Source organism: Enoplosus armatus, chromosome 3 (assembly GCF_043641665.1).
Source record: "Enoplosus armatus isolate fEnoArm2 chromosome 3, fEnoArm2.hap1, whole genome shotgun sequence".
NCBI classification, from domain to species: Eukaryota; Metazoa; Chordata; class Actinopteri; order Centrarchiformes; family Enoplosidae; genus Enoplosus; species Enoplosus armatus.
This window is the reverse complement of record NC_092182.1, coordinates 25,649,895-25,668,544: the sequence shown is the minus strand read 5'-3', so window position 1 is coordinate 25,668,544 and position 18,650 is coordinate 25,649,895. Positions and strand designations below refer to the sequence as shown.

Genomic DNA, 18,650 nt, shown 5'->3' with positions numbered 1-18,650 from the left:
CAGTCAGTCGTGGTACACAAACCTGGTGATCAGAGCCAAACATATGGCTGGAACAATGCTGTGTGTGTGTGTGTGTGTGTGACGTGGTTGTTTTGGCCATGTGTGGGTGTGCGTGGGCGGTTTGAGCCTGTTGCTGGTTGTGCGTGTAAGTGCATGCAATTTTGGTTTTGTACTTGTGTGTGTGTGTGTGTGTGTGTGTGTGTGTGTCTTTGCGTATGTGAGTGACATATGGGGAAGACAGTAATAACCACTCCTGATGTCTGCAGATCAATATGGGGGCTTCTGTTGTAATATCTGGCTTGTGTGTCTGGGCTTTCCTGTAATGATGCAGCGTGGCCTAGTGGTCAAACAGACTTTCCTGTAATTAACAGATCACAGGTTGGAACCTGCTTGTAGCCCCCATGTCCCACCAGAGTGGCCTTGAGCAAGGCACTGAACCAAATTACAGTGAGTTTCAATAAATACACGACCCTCAGTTGAATGTCAAAGTGACGCACGACATTTATTTAATGATTAATACAGTTGTTTTTTGTTCAACTGGATGATGTAGCTGGCAAATCCCAAATCAGGGTGAATTGAATTGAATTGAAAGATTTTTTTGTATATATCACACATTGTTTGGGGAAAGTTAAGTTGTGTTTTATGTCATAATAATGAAAAATGGTGAAAAGTTAATTGAGAGTTTTTCTCAAGAGATGCTAAATAAATGGTGGAGGATGACTTCTGCAGTAGATATGTTGTTTACTTTAAGTAAGCTCTAACTTGGCTATCACATTTTGGATTTGGATGGTGCAAGACTGGCAACAAAAACTGTCTTCATTGTGATTCAATGTGAATTTCAGTTCTGGGACAACTGGGCGACGTTGGTGGGAGGGTAGAAAGACTGTCCTGTAACTTACAGTTCAGAAGTTAAAGCCTTAAAGATCTTTAACAGATCATAATTTGGTCCCTTTCCAACGAGTTAAAGAGATAAACTGAGGCTCAGTGGAATCAGTGGCTTCACAGTCTCAACCTACTGTCTCTAACTTTTGTTTCTGTTCATGTCTCCCTCAGATCCGGTCCACGGACCCCAAAACGTCAACGTGGTGGATGTCAGAGCCCGCCAGCTGACTATACAATGGGAGACGTTTGGGTATGCTGTGACACGCTGCCACAGCTACAATCTGACGGTACGCACAGCGGCCCACAATTTGTGCTGCAACAAACTTTAAACCTTAAACTTATTCTCCGCCATGAAAGAATGATGCGACAGTAGTAAGAATTGATGGCACATTTTACCTTTCGGCAATAGTAGTGACCGTCTTGGCATTAAGAAATGATTATGTGTTCAGTCCAGCATCGTATCATACGTTGCTTTGTCCGCAGGTGTTTTGCTGACCCTTTAATTGCCCATTTAGCAACACCGCTGCTTCAGGTTCAGCTGTGATTTTGACATTCACAGTTCGGACCTGCACAGTGAAGTCGCTACTCGGCAATTCTGTCAAAGCATTGCAGTGTTAAGTGCTTTACATAAGGGCAGCTCTGCATTAGTAATCATTGTTTCCAACCAAATCACAGATTAAATGTGCGTCCCTCTGTTTTCCAGGTGCAGTACCAGTATGTGTTCAACCAGCAGGAGTTTGCAGCGGAGGAGTTGATCCAGACGTCGTCACACTACACCCTGAGGGGGCTGAGGCCCTTCGTCACGGTCAGACTGCGGCTGGTCCTGGCCAACCCCGAGGGCAGCAAGGAGAGCGAGGAGATAGTCAAACAGACGGAGGAGGATGGTGAGTGAAAAAAAACCACTCATTTGCAAAAATGTATTCAAATTGTTGAACAACAAACTGTACAGTTTGATATCGATCCAACCTGTAACCAGCCGCTTCATGACAGCTTTAACTATTCCAGCAGCTCAGTGTCTGGTCAGCCTCTCCTGATAGAAACCCTCCTGGCTCACTGAAAATGATTCATTTTACATTTCTGACAGCAGCAACAACAGTTTACGGAATAAACAGAACCAGCTAGAGAAAGTCAGACTTCTCCAACAGAAAATACAAGGCAGTCCAACCCTCACTGTGTGATTGACAGGTGGTTTTGGGAACTGCGGGGCAGAAACGTTGGAGCAATAATTGTTTAGCGCCGCACACAGAGACAAAATTAAAACAACCAACGGAAAATGGCCTCCAGCTGTTGCATTTTGACATGTTAAAACAATTTTTGAATTATCCTAAAAAGATGTGACATGTAAACAGAATTACACTTAAAGCATTTTACTTTATTGACATATTATTTTTGATATTAACACCAAATGAAACCAATATAATGGTCGCTTACAACGAGACAGATATCTCGCAATTCTGCTGCTCTAGAGAGTTTCTTAGTCTCTTATTTCTCCTGTTTTTGTATTGTTTTGGTTTTAAGAACATTTAGTCAATGACTTAATCTCAGAAGCTCTCATTAAACCCAATATCTTTTTTTTTTCTAGCCTAGAAAACTGAATAATACCACTTTAACTGAGCTACAGTACAGCACCCACCTATGAAACACTGCTTCGAGGGAACAGGGGAGCATTTAGAGACACATTAGATCTATAATATTCTCTATATTATCACAGGAGGTTCAGCCCTTGCAACATCCAAAATTGCGCCAATCAACAGCCGTGTCTCATCGCTGTGCCCTTGAGCGGGAAAAGCTAAACAGGACGTACTGACATACTTTATTAATGCCTTACATATAAATGTACCCGAGGAGTTCAAATGATTTCAACACAACAACATTTTAAACTCCCGTTTCCTTTCCAGGGGGCTCCATGTTCTACTAATTCAGAGCAGAGTGTTTGCCCCAGCCACTGCTACTAATAATTCATTGATGCTTCACATTTCTCTCAACAACTTGCCTGCGATAAACTGGAATCGCTCGAATCCATTAGAGCAATGCCTGATAAGCAGGATAAAAACATCGTTCTAATGATCCCAAATCTCTCATCTCTTTCCCACCTTCCTCAGGGCTCGCTGTTCTCCTGATCTCATAACTAATATCCTCTGAATTTAGCTTCTGGGGAACATCACATCTCAGCCTGAAATTCCTACCTTTACTAGCTGAACACACACATACTGCAGGTTGTCTGAACCCTTTAAAAAAAAAGTTAACATGACTGGGGAATAACAATGGCTTTAGGGGGAAAGGGAAAAAAAAAAAAAAAACCTTAATTGTTTTGTTCTTAATTGTTTTTTATTTAACCATCGTTAATCTCCTGGTTGTAATTCAGTAATTAGGGAACAGAACAGCAATTGTTCACACGGAGGCTAATTGCTGTTTGTACGGTAATGGTTTTATAGAGCTGGGGCTGCAGCAAATGAAGGAGCTCCATGCACACACACACACACACACACACACACACACACACACACACACACACACACACACACACACACGGTTTTCTTCTCACTTCTTAATGTTGCTGAAGACAAAGACTTATACTTTAACCTATGTTAAGGGATAAAATGAGGAATTGACTTCCCTCTCTCTCCCACACAGGACTCGTCTTCTCTAGTTTTTAACAGTAATCTCAGGATGAGAGATTCTCAGGTTTTCATCATGTCTTTCTTAATTGTTTTACCTACTGAAAGCTGCACTTTTAAGATTTTACAGCAGATTACCACACACACACACACACACACACACACACAGTCACGTTAAGTCACGAACTCTTTGGCTGTCTCACTGTGAGGCATCCAGCATTGTTAATTTGACACATCCATTATTGTAGAAAATTGTGCTTCTGTCTCAGTTCCATGCTGCTTAGATTCTGAAGATTTTCCATGTTTACTCTAGAAACCGATTGCTTTTGCTCTGCTGCGTGCCACTACAATGCTAATTGCCTCCCTGAGTGTATAAAAGGTTCAAATGTCTAAAGAAATATAAAAGTCAGAAAGTTAAAATGACTAAATTAGATTAAAGTTTTACTCTCAAGGATGTAAAGCTCTTCGTGGGTGGAGGTGAGTTAAGGAAGAGTTTATTGAGAAATGGTTTCAGTGAGTGTGTGTGAACCTGCACAGCACACACAGACACATAAATACTCACATTTTCAGACTGACGAGGTTCAGTTCAGAGTGTTGAGGAAGCAGCAGACTCCAGCAGACTTGTGTGTCTGCTCTCCATTTTCCTCCAGTTGTCCATCAGTTCACAAACACAGAGAGACTTGCCTCAGAGACACGTGTCATGTCCACTCATTGGACACATCAGCATATTAACCTGATCATGAAACACCTATTTGTCACGTAGCTGTCAGGTTAGCTCAATGCCGCTTCTTTACTGCCAGGCCTCTCATTTATCAAATACGTGCAGGAGGAAGTCAGTGCAGCTGTCTCACCTCTTCAGTACACAACCTCTGCAGCCTTTTATTCTAAGAATTATGTTATACAACTATTTTGCATCAGCACAGCTGTGTTGTGAGGGCAACAAAATGCCACCTGCATTACTTTTTTAGTTTGTTTTTCAAACAAACTATCAACGAAAGGACCTTGAGTAAAGTGTAACCCCTCTAGTCCACAACTATTTAGCGTGTTGGCCGTCTGATATTGTAATGATGTTTGATATTAAGTAATAGCCGATAAAGAAAATGCACACCTACTTTTGAAAACAAGACTATCCACTCTCACCACTGACGTCAGTGAACTGGCCCGGTGTGCGTGAACACAGCTGGTTTACAGGGGAACTTGCGTGATGAGTCACTTGTAGTATCCAGATAATTCATGTTGCTATGAAATATTAATTAACACTGTCGTTTAAAAGCAATGATAGAATGTTGTTTTTATCTATCCGTCTAGATTTATCCGTCAGTAGTTAAGCACTTTTTTTATATTGGATATTAAAATACTGGTATCAAATCCTTATGTTTGTGACATGCTTATATCTTTATAAATATCCCCATTCACATTAAAGAGAAAAATGATCCCTTCACTCAAAGGACAATCACAGTCATTGAGATTTAATAATGCTTTTATTTTCAGAGCTCTGGGTCTTTTCTAAGATCACAGTCGAAGAAAAACAACAATCAGAGACAACAGCTTCTGTTATTTATTTTTGTTTGTACGGCTGTCACTTTTCAAAAAGGCAATTCATCAAAGTGCATTTAGCTGTAGAACTTATCATTTATGTGCTTTCAAACATTTCAACCACTTATTTGCTGTATCAAGGATCATAGAATGCTCTCAACCCATTAAGGGCCAAGTAAGAAAAAGAATAAAAGAAAAACCAGCCAAGTCTTGCTGCTGCTGCTCTGTGTTCTGCTTCCTTTAAAGCTGGTAGGAAAACCAAATCTGCTTTAGGTTAACAACTTCTCAAATGTTTTTCATCCTAATATTTCAAAGATTGTGCACATTTGACTTTTACAAGCCCGTGTTTTATAGCAGCTTCATGTTTTTTTTTGTTGTTGTCATGTACGGTTTGTAGCAGCACTTCCATTTATAGAGAGATGACACTGAGTGATGTTTGAATGTTGAAAGAAGGATTTTTAACATCTTAAAAGCAACACACATACAACATCTGCTTTTTGGAAGAGAGAGAGAAAAAAAAAGCTTTTCTCACACTTTTAAGAGCAAACACTTCTGCTTTCCTTAGGAAACAAAACAATACCGTCTGGTCTCCAATCATAATAACTAATACAGATCTGTCCTGTAATCCTTATATCGCTGTGTGTAATTTAATCTTAATCCAGTCCAGCAGCACTGCCGGTAATTCCTGCCTGCTTGCTTTTCATCAAGATGTTTATTTGTTCCCAGAGAGGATAAACCTCTACCGCGATGAAATCTTGAACAACATGAAGAATGGCTTCGTAAAAATATTGATATACCACGGATTAATCCATGTTTCCACATGTGAACACGAGACTAAATGAGGCGTTTCATCCCAAAATGAGATATCCATGATTTGAAAAGAGAAAAAAAAAATGTTCTTCTTACAAAATGACTGATGACACTAAATTACAACAAACGACGGGGCTTTTTTACACAATGTCAAACATACGCTGACTGAATTGTTTTTTTGTTCATGCTGCATTACATGGTTTGACAACTCAGTGTTGCTGGGGTCATGAAAAATGTTGAGACTTAAATGTCAGGGGTCAGGGAGGCTTAACAATATTTGGCTGAGTAATAAAAATGTAAATAAAAATGTGTTTTGCTAGAAGTTGCTGCAAAACATTCATTTCTATCTTGATTACATGTTGTGCAAATAATCCCCGACGTCACTAATTGTCATGACTTTTTAATTTGCTTTTGCTCGCAAGTAGCTGCTACAAAGTTCTAAACACCAACAAAGAATAAAAGTCAAAATTTACATATAAACAACCAGGTCTGTTGGTTATATAATAAAAACATGGATCGAGGCCGATAGAGAGAGCCAAAGAAATGAAGAGGAGAGAGCCAAAGAGGAAACGCAGAGATTCATTTCATGCCAGTAAAGACAATTTGAATTTAACTAAGGGTTGCGAGAGAGAGAGAGAGAGAGAGAGAGAGAGAGGGAGAGGGAGGGGTTAAGCGCGAGAAAAATTGGAATAGAAAAAATAGCGACAGAGAGAGAGAGACAATGACACAGACACATGTAGGAGAGAGAGAGAGAGAGAGAGAGAGAGCGCTGGCTTAATAAAGCAGGCCATTCATTGTGCAACGTGGTGGAAGTTAATCAAGTTATGATTAATGTGTTACAGCTGCCGTTATCTTTTCAATGAAGCCTGTTTTCTTCTGTCTCAGCCCGCAAGGTGCACAAGAACACACACACACACACACACACACACACACACACACACACACACACACACACACACACACACAGGTACACTGTGTGAGTCACGTCCACGTTGGGAAGCAGCAAGCAGATGTCGGGACACACATGCATCTACACACACACACAAAGGCACCACCCAGATATCCAGATAGACATTGTGCGTCATAAAAGATGAGAGTGCACACACACACACACACACACACACACACACACACACACACACACAAAAGTGAGTGATAAGGTGTTGAATAAAAATGGCAGCATCTAATTGCGTTTCTTTGTTAGGGTAATTTGATACGCTCCGCAGGATGGGGCCTTAATCAACACCTTGGAATTACTCATCAAAATATTCTTCTGTCAGCGTGTCTGTGTTGGTTTGGGTGTGTGTGTGTATGTGTTTTTGTGCATTTCCATATCTGTGTCACGGGGATGTTGACCCTTGACTTTCTGCTCCGAGGATGTTTTCTTCACTGTCCTCATTTCGAGTATGTAACTCCGTATGTTACACGTTTACGTTCATGTTACTCTCAAAAAAATATCTCACAACTCTCTCTGACAACACTGATGATGTGTCCAAGTATGTGCAGCAGCAGGAGTGTGTGAAACCCGCTGAATATCAAGTGAGTCACATCAAGTGACTACAGAGTTATGGCCATTTAAATGTCTTGTCACTTCAGCGCCGCCTGTAGGCAAAATGCCATCACATTTTGCTACACTGCTGGTGTGGTTCGTAAAATACCTGAGTATTGAGTTGAGTCTTACTGTAGATGTTCTTAACAGACGAGCACAACCTTCTTCAGATGCGTAAAACTATAGCAAAATAAACATTTCATACACACACAAAATATGATGGTTTAGATTTCTCTGAGAATGCTGTGAAAATATAAGCAACCGTTGGTACAGTGATTTGTGAGTAGCGATGCAGTTCTCCAACGAAAGCCTGTGTTATCCAAAAGAACCGGTCTGTCCGCTGCGTGATGCTTTGAATCTTAAGCAAGTCCACGCCACATTTTCATTGTTTGAAAAATAGCAGGAGGGCTTTGAAACTCCCCGTACCGGAGGTCGTCCTAAAGCTCCTTGTCGTTTTGAAGAAAGATGGATAATGGCACCCGATTCCCAGTTGTAAAAGGAAATGCTGTGGCACATCCATCTGTTTTTGTTAGATTCAATTTGTGGCTGTAAACGGCTGAATGTTCAGGATGTTTTCAAAAAGCTTTTTTTTTCAGTTGATGCGCATCAGACAAAGAGCAATAAAAGCTTGCTGCCGACTCGTTTCTGTGTCATATTGCAGGCATTTAGTCGACACTCTCATCCACAATGACTTACAGTGAGTGCAGAAAAAGCCTCCTCCATCACCAGCGTTATGCACAGCCGATAGTAAATAGATTAAAGGTCAGAGATCACGGCACGGTAGAAAATATTCCTGCGAGTGCCGAATAATCATGAAGAGAAGAAGAAAGTGAGGAACAAAGACACGCACACACACTAAGACACACACATGCATTTTAACACATTACAGTCAGTTGTCCCTCTTGGCACTGTCTGTCTCCATCTCCTTAACATTTACAACAATTCACACCCCCCCAGTGTGTGTGTGTGTGTGTGTGTGTGTGTGTGTAACGTGGTGTAACTTTGTGTGTTTGACAGCTTCACTCCCTGACAAGGTGTCTGACACCTCTTCTCTGTCTGTATGCCGTCATAAAGACGTGTGAAAGCTCTTCCTGAAGACACACACTCTTGTTACGAGGTAGATTTGAATAAAATAAGTGTCTGCGGTAGTAAATCTGTCTGCAGGACTGGCAGGTTACCTGTCCTCAAGTTACCCTAAAGATGCTGTATAGTCAATATCTACAAACTTTCCTTTCTTTTCTCTTTTACTCATGTGGCATGACTATTGATTAAAGTGCTGATTTCCAGGGTTAGGGTTAGGGCCCTCCCCAGTTGGAGACCAAAATGAATCCAACAATGTGCTGCTCAAACGTGGCTTTGTCAGGAGTGTGAATTGTAGGTGGGACATTAGTGCACTGGAGTCTCTTACCACATGGACCAAATAATCGTGAGACAGTAAAGCAGGAAGTCTTGAGACTAAGAAATCAGAATAATTGATATGTTCTTTAGTGTCAGTCGCCTAACCTCAGTCCACCTGATCGTGTGTTTCAATGCTGAAGACCAGTGAGGATGGCTGCATTACAGCCCATAAACATCAAGGATGCTGCATCTCTGCTGCAGACTTCATTCACTGCCATCAAACTTTAAGTTAAGTTAAGTTTGTTCTTTTGTCCAATTAAATACCCCCCCCCCCGCCCCCTTAAAATTGGAAGACTACAAAAAGGACTGCAATTCCTTCAGTGCTTATCTGATGTGGTTTTGAACAGCCTCAAATTAAAGCTTAAAGTTGACACTTTAATCTCAAAGTCATTGTTTCATTTCAAGTGCAATGTGCTTGATTAAAGAGAAAGAAAGTGTCACCGTGCAAACACTTACAAACTATACTGAGCCTCCCCAAACTGGAAATCATCAGGTGAAAGTTTTCCCCTGACGGGAGACAGTTGGTCCATTGACATTGAATGAGTAATTGACTTTGTAAGCTAATAGACTTTTAGTTTGAAGTATTCCATCCAAATGAGTTTGATTTGAATGTAGGGCTCCCAGCGGTGAGTCAGAAAATGTGCCCATAGCCCAAGAAAATCACCATGGCTGCTGTCATTTTGTCTCAGCAGTTGTTCCATTATTCACCATCTACGGGGCTGCTTCGAGATTTATCTCTACATGGCATCATTACAGCCTCTCTGTCTCCTGTTCGTCTCAGGATGAGACTTTAATTTCACAAATTACAGCTGAGCTGCACAATATTACAGCAATACCTGAGAGTCAAAACTCATAGTTAAACTTATCTCGACGCGTCTTTTGCAGCGTCAAAAAAGCTGATTATAAACTCAGCAGAAGCTCGGAAACTTTCTCACAGCATTCAGGAAATTACATTTAGTACAAAGTAATAGTCTACAACATTTTCATGTAATTGAACAAATGGTGAACACGGCAATAGCTTAACTGAAACTATGTTCATCGGCTATGTTCTGAATCAACAGTCTGCGTTTGATGCAAATCAGCAAAACGTCGGACAGTTCATTCTCAGAAAGTGCCTCTCAGTTCACTTCTTGCTGTTTGTACACATCAGCAAAACCTGATATATGTATATATATATATATATACTGACGTCAGCCTTTCAGAATGTAAGAAATATAATGGAATACCATGTCATACTTAATAGTAGTGGATGTCTGTCATGATAAAAGTTTTCTGGAGCAGGCAGCGGGTCTCATTCTGCCTCACAGGGAAAAAGAATTAGATTTTGGGTAACTTAATATTTCTGATGAGTTGGTTCCCAGATATTTGAAACTTTAAACACTAAATAATAGAATTTAATGAGGAGAAATGGTTCTGAAATGTAATAATATATTTAATATTCTTTGCTCCTTCCTTCTACTTCTCTTCACGCTCTCCTTTGATTCTTCCTTCCCTTGAATGTTTTGAATATACTTTTGCTGTATTTGATTTTGTATTTAATAAGAGTGATCCAAGGTTGGTGTAGAGTTTTCAGGAGAGCTGGCTTTAATCCCGCGTTTCACTTTATTGTTGTAACGTGTTTAACGGAGGTTGGTAAAGTAGAGCATTGCAATGTGAACACTTTTATTCTGAGACTAATTGAACCATAAATGAATGTGACTGTTGATGAGATGGTTAGCAGCGTCCACCGGCCTCTACACTGTTCAACACTACAAAGTGCAAGAAGCTTTTGTTGCATTCAATACAGACCTTAAATATAAAAGTACTTATTCACATCAAAAGACACTATAATGTTTTTGTGTACTCTGTCTCTGCAGTGCCCGGCTCGGTGCCGATGGAGTCTCTGCAGAACACGCCCTATGAAGAGAAGATCTTCATGCAGTGGAAAGCTCCCAACGAGACCAACGGGGTCATCACGCTGTATGAGGTCAGTCCAAAACGTCCGACAGTGCTCATAATCGGTGGCAGCTTTGCGAGGTTGTGGTAGAGGTTATCGGTTTAAATCCACACACTGTGCAGCTTCAAAGTGTGAAAGCGTGGAACACCGTTCTGAGACAGAGAAGCTTTAATACACTGAGTTTTTAAGGAACACCTGTGTGATATGCTGCAGTCTATCACAGTCTTGTGTTTTTACGCACAAATATAAACTTGTGAGGCTGTAGCTTGTAGTGTTGTTGTATTGGATTCATTCGTGTGTAAAATCTCATCCTGGAATTTAGTGAAATTATATTTAACAATTAACAGAATGCAACTAGACAATAATCAATTATCCTTATTAATATCAAGCTAACTTGCAATTTCTGAACTTTTTTCCTGGTGATTCAACATCATTTCACATCATTTAAGTTTGTCTTTAAAGACATAATGAGTCACATTGTTTTTCTGATAAAAATGAAAAAACTAATCATAACCGATTAAGATTAATTTCCAATTCAGTCGCTACACTTAAGACTCGGCTTGTGTCACTAAAGTTTGGTGAAATTGAATTAGCGAGTTTTTCATGGCAACAACTGATAAACAAACTGAACTGTGATACCAGGTAACATGATTTCATGGCAAAAGGAAAACTTAATCCAAAAATCTCAATCTCAAATAGTTTTTTATCTGAACGATGCTTCAGGACTATTGGGTTTGTTTTTATTGTGAATATGTGCGCAGCGCTGAGAGGTTCGGAGGTTCGGAGGAGAATACTTCGTCAGTGTACTTAATGATGATGCTGTATGACCTCTGATGATCTTCTGCTTGTAGTTCATAAGTTCACCGTCAAACACTGACTGAAACTGCTGGGTTGTGACAGTGTGTGAAGCAGAGGGTTGCAGGTTTGATCCCAGGTTTTATGCTGATCTCATGTCCCCGATTTCTCATTTCACCCTGGCTGGCCTCCCAGCAGCTTTCTGCGTTAATACAACAGCAGCAGAAACCGCAGAGTCTGTTTGTCTGTCTGAATCCGCAAACCACTCAGACCTCTGTCGGCCACCACTGGGAAGAGGAGAGAGAAGGGAAGGAACAGGGAAAGGAAAATACGTCATTGTATTTTTATAAGATGAGTGTATTGATTTGCACATGATATTACAAGACATGATACAGCTTTTTCAAGAATAAAACCAAGTGAACAAAGACGATAGAGGGTGAGAAAGAGGAGTTACTTTTAAGGGAGGAAGAAATTCATGGAATCGCATTTCTGTGGTTATTTGAACATCCCTGGTTCCCATCTGTTTATTCAAGGCACTTTTCAGTCCTAATATTATGTTGTGGACTTTAAACAAGACAACTCACCAATCCCGCCAGAGGTGCACCTGCTGGTCATGAACTAACTGACACTAACTGATTTAGTTTCAAATTTGGATCCCAAAGCGTACCGTGTGACCTACTGTACACCGAAAGTATTTGAGCATGATGGCTGAGCATTACGCCCATCTCATTCCACAGCCATGGGGCATTAACCGGCCACGATGACAGCCTCCACTCATCTGGGAAGGCTTTCCGTGTAACTCTGGAGCCTGGCTGCAGGGATTTGCTTCCATTCAGCCAAGAGCATTAGTGAGGTTGGCTGGATGATTAGCCCTGGCTCGCCTTTCCAATTCATTGCAGAGGTGTTGGATGGGGTTGAGGTCAGGGCTTTCTCATCGAATTCATAAAGGAAATTGTTGTCCATAAAGTTGGATTTGAAAGCATTTTTTTTTTTTTGCATTTTAGCATTGCTATGACATTTGTCTGAGGTATAGTTGTTATAATTCTGCAGCTTGACTGAGCAATGTCATAGACGGCAACAAGGCACAGCACTTTCAGGAAAACCAAGTAGCAAGTTGATTGGTTTTTATGAAGATGCATCGTCTCCATTAAGACACGAAGACAGGATTTCTGTTTGCAATCTGGAACCAAAGCTACAGAAGCAGTAGTGTTGTTTGTCTAATACATCACTGCCAGGACGTACTGGTATGAGACACAGCCAGGCACAGATATGAACACTATTTCATGAGCAGCATTTCAAAAGTGAGTGTAAAGAAAAGGAGGATTTGGGAATAAAGAGAAAGTGGAAGAGCGACGTATCCCTTGACAGCCCTTGAGACAACGTTTGGGAGTGACTGAGATGGAGAGGCAGATTGAGAGACGTGGGTGTATGTGTGTGTAGTCATGGACGGGGTTTTTTTTTCGGGTTGAAGTTGAGTTGAGCCCTCCATCTAATGAATTATTGACCCGTTCTCCTGTCTCCTGTCTGCCTCTTATATCGCTGCATCAAGGAGCTACCTCACACCAAGACCTGGCCGGGCTTTTAGTGTGTGTGTGTGTGTCTGAAAGAGACAAAGCAAGCAAAGGAAAGTGCATTCTTGAATGAGTTGGTGAGTGTGAGTGTGTGAGTTGGCAAGTGATGGAAAGTGTGTGAAGAATTAGTGAAGTACTCAGCGATAGAGAGTGTTTGCGAATGTGTGTGTGTGAGAGAAAGAGAATGTGTGAAGTAAGAGTGTGTGTGTGTGTGTGTGTAGAATTTGAAAAACCTCCATGTGTGGTTAGTTTCTTTGTTTTCGTTTTGACGAATCTCAACTCTCTTTTTCTCAGTTGTGAAACATGTATTCGTGCTGATATGCAAATGTAAACTCTCTACTCTCACTGACTTCTGATGTCGAGATACTTAAAACTTTCACTTTCATATCCCGACTCACAGTCATAAATGACTCTTAACACACACCTCTGCATTGGTATGGAAATTAGAAACTGCCAAAATAAGTTCTATAAAATGTTCCCAGAGCTTTGGTTTACCCAGATGTGCTTAATTCATAGTGATATCAATATAGAGACAGAATATTTGGCATTTCTGTCTGATAAATGACTAATTATTGTACTGTATGTAGCTGATTGTGTACTGGTATCATTTGGAGGTGTTTGCATGGCTGCTTTCATTCACACTTGTGCAGTTATGTGAGCAACATTATCATCTCTGTGACGTTTCCATTGTAAATAGTTATTTAGACGACGGCTGGTATCATCGAACACACCTCTTTGATGAACGTATTTCACACATTTAAAATAGCAGCTTTTCAGTTGCAGTTTCAGTATGTGTTGTATTTTAGCTTCCGCTTTTTAACATCACACAATTTATAACACAAGCACATTTTATTTTGGCAGCATCTTCCTCCAATATAATTATCCTCCATTTTCTCCCAAGCCCTTTCTACCTCTTAACATCAATCTCCAGTCTCTCCTCTCTTTCCGCGCGGCACAAAGACCGCTCAGTACCACCTCTGAGACCTCAGTTAGACCTCGACCCGGAGCTTGCAAAACACTCTCTGCAGTCTATAAACCTCTTGGGACCATCATCAGTTTCGCCTTGTTTTGTGTCGGTTTCATTAATGTGAATCTAAGCTCCCTGCCCTCTCTGCCCGGCGGAGGCGGCACGACTCGGCATCATCTGTTAAACATATCAGAGCCTCAACACAAAGCGCTGCTATTAGAGATAATTACTATAATTGCAGCCATTGACAGGATTAAAGGCATCATCTGCAACATCTAAAGGGGCTCTTGTTGTGTCCTACCCTTCTCTGTTGTCTTTCTTTTTTTTCCTCCTCGCTTTTCAGGATGGAAACCAGATGAATTACACCTAGGACAATGAGATGGAGAGGGGGAGGAGGTGGGGGCGTAAGACAGATAGGGGGAGGTGGAGAATTGTGAGGCGAGATAAGGAGAATGAGATGAACGAAGAGAGAGCTGGGAGAGGAGATAAAACGTAACGAGTGAGCGAGTGAAAATGTGTCCGAGAGAAACATTATTCATCGCATAGCATGATTACGTGAATTAAATCAGTGTGCAAATATGATCACTTCATCTCTTGCATCCATTACTATAATTGCAGCTAATTACAGGATTAAAGGAAACATCTGGGTGAGATCTAAAGGGGCCGAGGCCCCGTTGCTCCCTGCCTCTTGTCCTATTCATCTGAGAAAGGATAAATGATGTCTGGGGAAAATGAGATGGAGGGAGGGAGTGTGGGGGGTGAATTGGGGTGAGGCGGGGAGAGCGGAAAACATACATGATCATTTGAGAACAGAAATCTTGAAGAACAAAACTATTACTATTCGTCTTTTTCATGGACGCAGGAGGGAAGAGGGAAGCTTCTAAAACAGCATTTTTTGTTTCTAAATCTGTGTGATCCTGAAGTTAGAACTAAAGAGAGGAAATAAATACACTGCTATAGTAAATGTACACTTTAAGTACCAGCAGACACTCAGAGACACTTGATCAAACTTTAATGCAAGGTTTCATCTTCTTAAATTGGCATGGCACATTTAATTGGCACTTAATCTGATCAGTATGTTATTCTTAGCTGACATTTAGCTCCAGTCAGAGCGGACCTTTACATCAGCCACCACACAGCTGCTGATGAATGAGTCCATCCCGCCCTCCATTTTGGGTGGTCACTGCCAATCGGGCGGAGAATTTGTCATATTGTAAATTTCTAATCCAAAATAATGAATGTGATCGGTGAATCTGGGGCGAAGCGGACATCGTGGCAGGTGGACAGATTACACCAAATGTGATGCAGGATCCCCCCCCCCCCCGATCTTCTTGAACTCATTTGGTGCAGTTTAATTGGCATTCAGGCCGGTCAGCAGAACTGTTAGGTGGGATTTAGCTGCATTTAGGTCCTGTTGAGTTTAAATGAACTGTGCTCATGTATAAGGATTCTAACTTGTAAGTTTTCTATAATAAAGCATCAACAGAGAGTTTTTTCCGATGACATATCCATAATTTGCATGTTGTACTCACCTCACACTGCAGGTAAAAGAAAAGGCATGATAAAACCACTTTTGAAATACACCCAGCCGGATGTATAACTGATGTAAGTCTTCCTGAAACTTCACCCGCCCTCTATGACCCCCCCAGACAATACAGATATTGGCAGTTGCTGAACTGAGAGCAGACAAGCACACAAACACACCGGAGCGTACACAGATTATGACCTTGTCAATCCCTTCTTTGATTGCCTCATCAGACCATCCAAGCATCACAGGTCCTCTCTGTCAGCGAGCTGGCCTCCCTGCTGGTCTCTGCGGAGTTATTCCTGAACCCCTGCTAGCTTAACAGATGCTGGTGCTAACACTGATTAGAATAAAGCAGTGAAGCAAATCACGAGATCACAGCTTTGCAGATTCGGTTCGACCAACAAGTGAACGATTTTCATGTTTTCAGCCTAATCTGGAAAGCACCACATCTCCGCTATTGAGGTTTTCAAATCTACTCTGAGGAAAACTTAAAATTAGTTAAACTGATCAGTTCCCGTCTCATAGAAATTACATTTGTATATTACTAAATTGTTTACACAAGCAAAGAATGTTACTTATTGGTGTACTTAACAGAGTATGATATCAGTGTAGTATTCTGTGATCACACTTGAGAGATACAGACTGGGAATATTGTCCTCATGTTTATGTGGCAGGTTATCTAATCAGGAGATGATGACTCGTCATTTCATCACCTTTACCTGAGGAAGACCATCGCTACTTTTAAGTAATTTTTTCAGTAAATACTTTGTACTCTACTTTTACTTCTACTCGAGTACTTGTAATTTTCCTTGAATAGTGTTCTAGAGGTTTTGGGCTACTCTGCCTGTCTAATACCACAGGTTGTTGTGGTTTCTTTTATCTTTGTCTCACCTAAACCGAGTAGTTTTAGTTTCATAAATGTAACCAAACCTTAACCATAGAAGTGGCACATCGGGAAACACTGGGACAGTAAATTACCTATTTTGTCATTTAAGTATGAGGAGTATGAGCACTCAACGCTCCGGCTGCTTAATATCCAGCAGCAAGAATGGGGAGAAAACACAAGAATGTTTTGCTGACAAACCTTTGAGCTGTTTAATCCAACACGCTAAAGCGATCGGGTACTAGTACAGTATGTAGTTATTCTGGTCTGGTCTTGTGTGAATAACTTTACTCTCCAGTTCCTCTCTCCTCAAGTAGGGCCTTTAATCAATCACAAAAATCAATACTGGCAACCAGTCTGGCATTTATTTCAGTGAGCTACTCTGTTCCAAGCTGTTGATTTCTGTAGAAACTGCAGACATATAGTTGTTACGCTCTCTGTTTCCGAACAAAGGAATGATTGATTCTCATTAGGAGAGCAGCAGTCACCTGAGGTGATCTCGCTATCGATTCTGTTTACTGTTTACTGAGTGATAGCAGTGCAAAACAGGAAGTTAAAGACGCCTCAAAAATCCAACAGGGCATGCGACGACCCAAAGATGGAGGTCATCAGATTTCCACGCAGACTCAAGTATAATTTAGGAACAGAAGAAGAAAACATGATTGTGGATAAAAGTACTGGACGTAAAGGACCAATCGAATTTTCCCAACAAAATGAATTGAAATTATAGTCACATAGTCACTGAAGAGTTTAACCTACTGATGGAAATAAATAAGTGATGTTAAGTGATCATTAATGACATTATTGGCCCATTTTAATTAATATTTTAACGTTTTACAGAACTGGACTTAAATAAATAAAACTTATCAATCTATCGAAAACGCTGCCAATCAGTTTTGGAGGTTCAGTTTCTGTTTTTTTCAGTCTTGAAGGGTCAGCCAGCCCCTTTGTTTACATGTGGATTACAGATTGGGCCTTTAACAAAGACGACTGCATCGCTCTGCTGTGAAAACAGTTTACTGACAAGTAGCTTGTTTGTGGATTTGACCTCAGCTGGCGTCTAAATGCCAGACTCAAAGCGTAACGCTGTCTTTTACTGGAAGTTCACTGTGAGTCTGAGACACGAACGCACTCATACAATCAGTCTCTTCTCGGTCTGCTGGTTAAGATTGGCAAGAGAAGATCTCAGCAGAGCACTCTTCACCTTCTCATTCCTCTCTCCATCTGTATTCTTTTTCATTTCTGTCAATACCGGACTATATTTAGAGTGGCTTTCGAGTCCTTGAGCTGCTGACCCCATTTACTCTGTCACACTGCCTGTCTGGCCTGCGGGGGAACAGCCTAGTATCACTTACACCTGTGTGTGTGAGTCTGTACTTGTGTATAGTAATGCAGCTCTGCTTTTCCTTTGTATGTGTGTAGCTTAAATATTTATTGCAGAAGTGCAGAGTTTCAGTTACTACCTGCGACTGTGGTGGGCAGATTTACTTCTACTCGAGGTTTCTGACCTCGGACCTGGGTCATTTAAATACGTCAAATACATTTTTCCCAAAGATGGTTTCTGTCGAGTGTTCATTTTTCTGATACGTGTGGTTTTAATTAGTTATTTGATGCTATAAATAGGGGGTGTGACGTCATGATTGTGGTGTGCTCGTGTATGGGCGGGACCTCGATGCCGCAGCTCCACCCTCGATCACTACTGCGTGGACTCTGGGTCCAAATGACGTCACCAGCGGGGAGAAGAACATTTATTTTCATGTTTATGGAGCCTGTTATCATAGTTAAACTCATTATGTATTGTATAATCAATGCAGTTTTGATTGGCAGCTGTCTATAACCATTAAGATTCATTATTTCCTCATTATTTTCCTCGAGATGAGCTTATTAAACTTCTTCAGTTGTGTAATTGTGTGCTAATTTTTTCTTCTACAACGACAAACAAAACACAGCCACAAAATATATATAAACAATAAACAATGTACATATAAAAAGCAAAAAATGAGCAGCGAGGAGTACTAGTCTCTGTCTCAGTCTACAGTCTGTCTGCCAGTAGTCAAAGAGAAGAGGATTATACACTTAGACACACACACACACACACACACACACACACACGCATACGCATGTACACACATGCACGCACACACATGCACACACACACACACACACACACACACACA

General features: G+C 41.0%; 1 protein-coding gene across 1 annotated transcript in view; it reads left to right on the top strand.

Annotated features, from left to right (window-relative positions):
* The window catches only part of ptprt (protein tyrosine phosphatase receptor type T), a 266,949-nt gene that overhangs the window by 123,034 nt on the left and 125,265 nt on the right, over nt 1-18,650 (top strand). Inside the window, exons 9-11 of the mRNA XM_070902667.1 lie at nt 1,054-1,169; nt 1,586-1,766; nt 10,650-10,759. Of these exons, the coding sequence (XP_070758768.1) occupies nt 1,054-1,169; nt 1,586-1,766; nt 10,650-10,759 (407 nt within the window). The remainder of the gene's footprint in view (nt 1-1,053; nt 1,170-1,585; nt 1,767-10,649; nt 10,760-18,650) is intronic.